The sequence below is a fragment of the Frankliniella occidentalis genome, unplaced genomic scaffold (assembly GCF_000697945.3).
Source record: "Frankliniella occidentalis isolate FOCC.00 unplaced genomic scaffold, Focc_3.1 Scaffold97, whole genome shotgun sequence".
In the NCBI taxonomy this organism is placed as follows: Eukaryota; Metazoa; Arthropoda; class Insecta; order Thysanoptera; family Thripidae; genus Frankliniella; species Frankliniella occidentalis.
In genome coordinates, this window is record NW_026267226.1 from 373866 (window position 1) to 375145 (window position 1280).

At 53.3% G+C, this 1280-nt stretch overlaps 1 protein-coding gene across 2 annotated transcripts in view; it reads right to left on the minus strand.

Moving 5' to 3' along the window:
• Positions 1-1280, minus strand: part of LOC113205396 (formin-like protein) — a 71812-nt gene that overhangs the window by 34118 nt on the left and 36414 nt on the right. For both annotated transcript variants that reach the window (XM_026420998.2, XM_026420999.2), the window contains exon 2: positions 1107-1190. In XM_026420998.2, coding sequence (XP_026276783.1) covers positions 1107-1190 — 84 coding nt within the window. The remainder of the gene's footprint in view (positions 1-1106; positions 1191-1280) is intronic.

The window sequence follows — 1280 nt, forward strand, 5'->3', positions numbered from 1 at the left end:
TAGATATGCGTAGCCGTCTAGTCATCTCTGTAGAAAGATATCATCTTCCAACACAGCTCCTCCTAGAAGCAACCGATGGGTAAGGGGTAGCGTTCGCGCTCTCGAACCCAAAGGTTGAGGGTTCTAATCCCAGCACTGGTGACAGATTCGAACGTCCAAAGATAACCAAGGAGAACACAGAGCCATGAGAGAGTAGTCAGTTCGCTCGCGAGTTACATTCTTTAAATTTTGTCGTAAAATACTTGTCAGTAGATATTCAACATCGACAAAAAGACGTCTAATAGATGTTGTAAATGTGGACAATCGATCAATTATAGACGTCTAGTGGTAGACACGATTAAACGTCTAATAGACCCTTGGGGGTCTAGAGAAAGATGCATATTAGACGTCTAATAGACGTCTTTTTTCCGTGTGGGTAGGAAAATAATTGTTCAGGAAAAATAACTTTGCTGTGCGAAGGGCTTATATACTTTTGTGCATTTATTTATGCCCCGGTCTTGTGGTCGAGCGCGGCGACACGCTGCCATACCACTGTCGCGGCCATCATTTTAAAATAATGATAAGCAGCGTAATGATATTTCCCCCTCCGAGGGCTTTGCGCGGCAGATATGCTATCCTGGCGCGGGTCCAGCCGCGGGGCTAAGCAGCGAACGACTATACTGCGCTCCTCGTCGCACCCGCGCAGCTATAGGCCGCAGAGCCAAGATAGAAGATGCTGCTACGCGCACAAAAAGATAAAATGCAAAAAAATTGCCTCCGTGAAGGTGGCTGTGGTCGTCCGTCGCACCGTAATACGCGCGCGTGAGAGTGCTATGGACACGGGTGCGAGGGGCACACACACACACCTGCGGGTGCACCAGGTGCACCTGCCATCCCCGCACAGCAGCAGCTCTGCCAGCAGGCAGCGCGCCAGCAGCGCTTCTCTCTGGGCGGCGGGACAGTCACCCGCAGAAAGGCCTGCTGCTGCCCGTGCGCGCTGCTCTGTTTACCAACAACCACCGGGCGGGCAGCCGCCAGCGCACCGCGGAGGAGAAAACACCGCGACAAAAAAAAAGCACCAACACACCCGCGCCGCGCTCGCGCTCGGGCGGGGCCACCCAGCTTACCTGATCACAGATGATGTCCCACTTCTTCTCGTCGTCGTACTGCTTGAGCAGCTTGGCCTTGTCCGGCGGGAGGTCCATCGAGGCCTGTAAACAGAGACAAGAACACCAGGTCAAAACCTTTAAAATATGTGTCTTTGGAAAGGCGCCGCCGCTGCTGCGCCTTGCGGCTGCAGC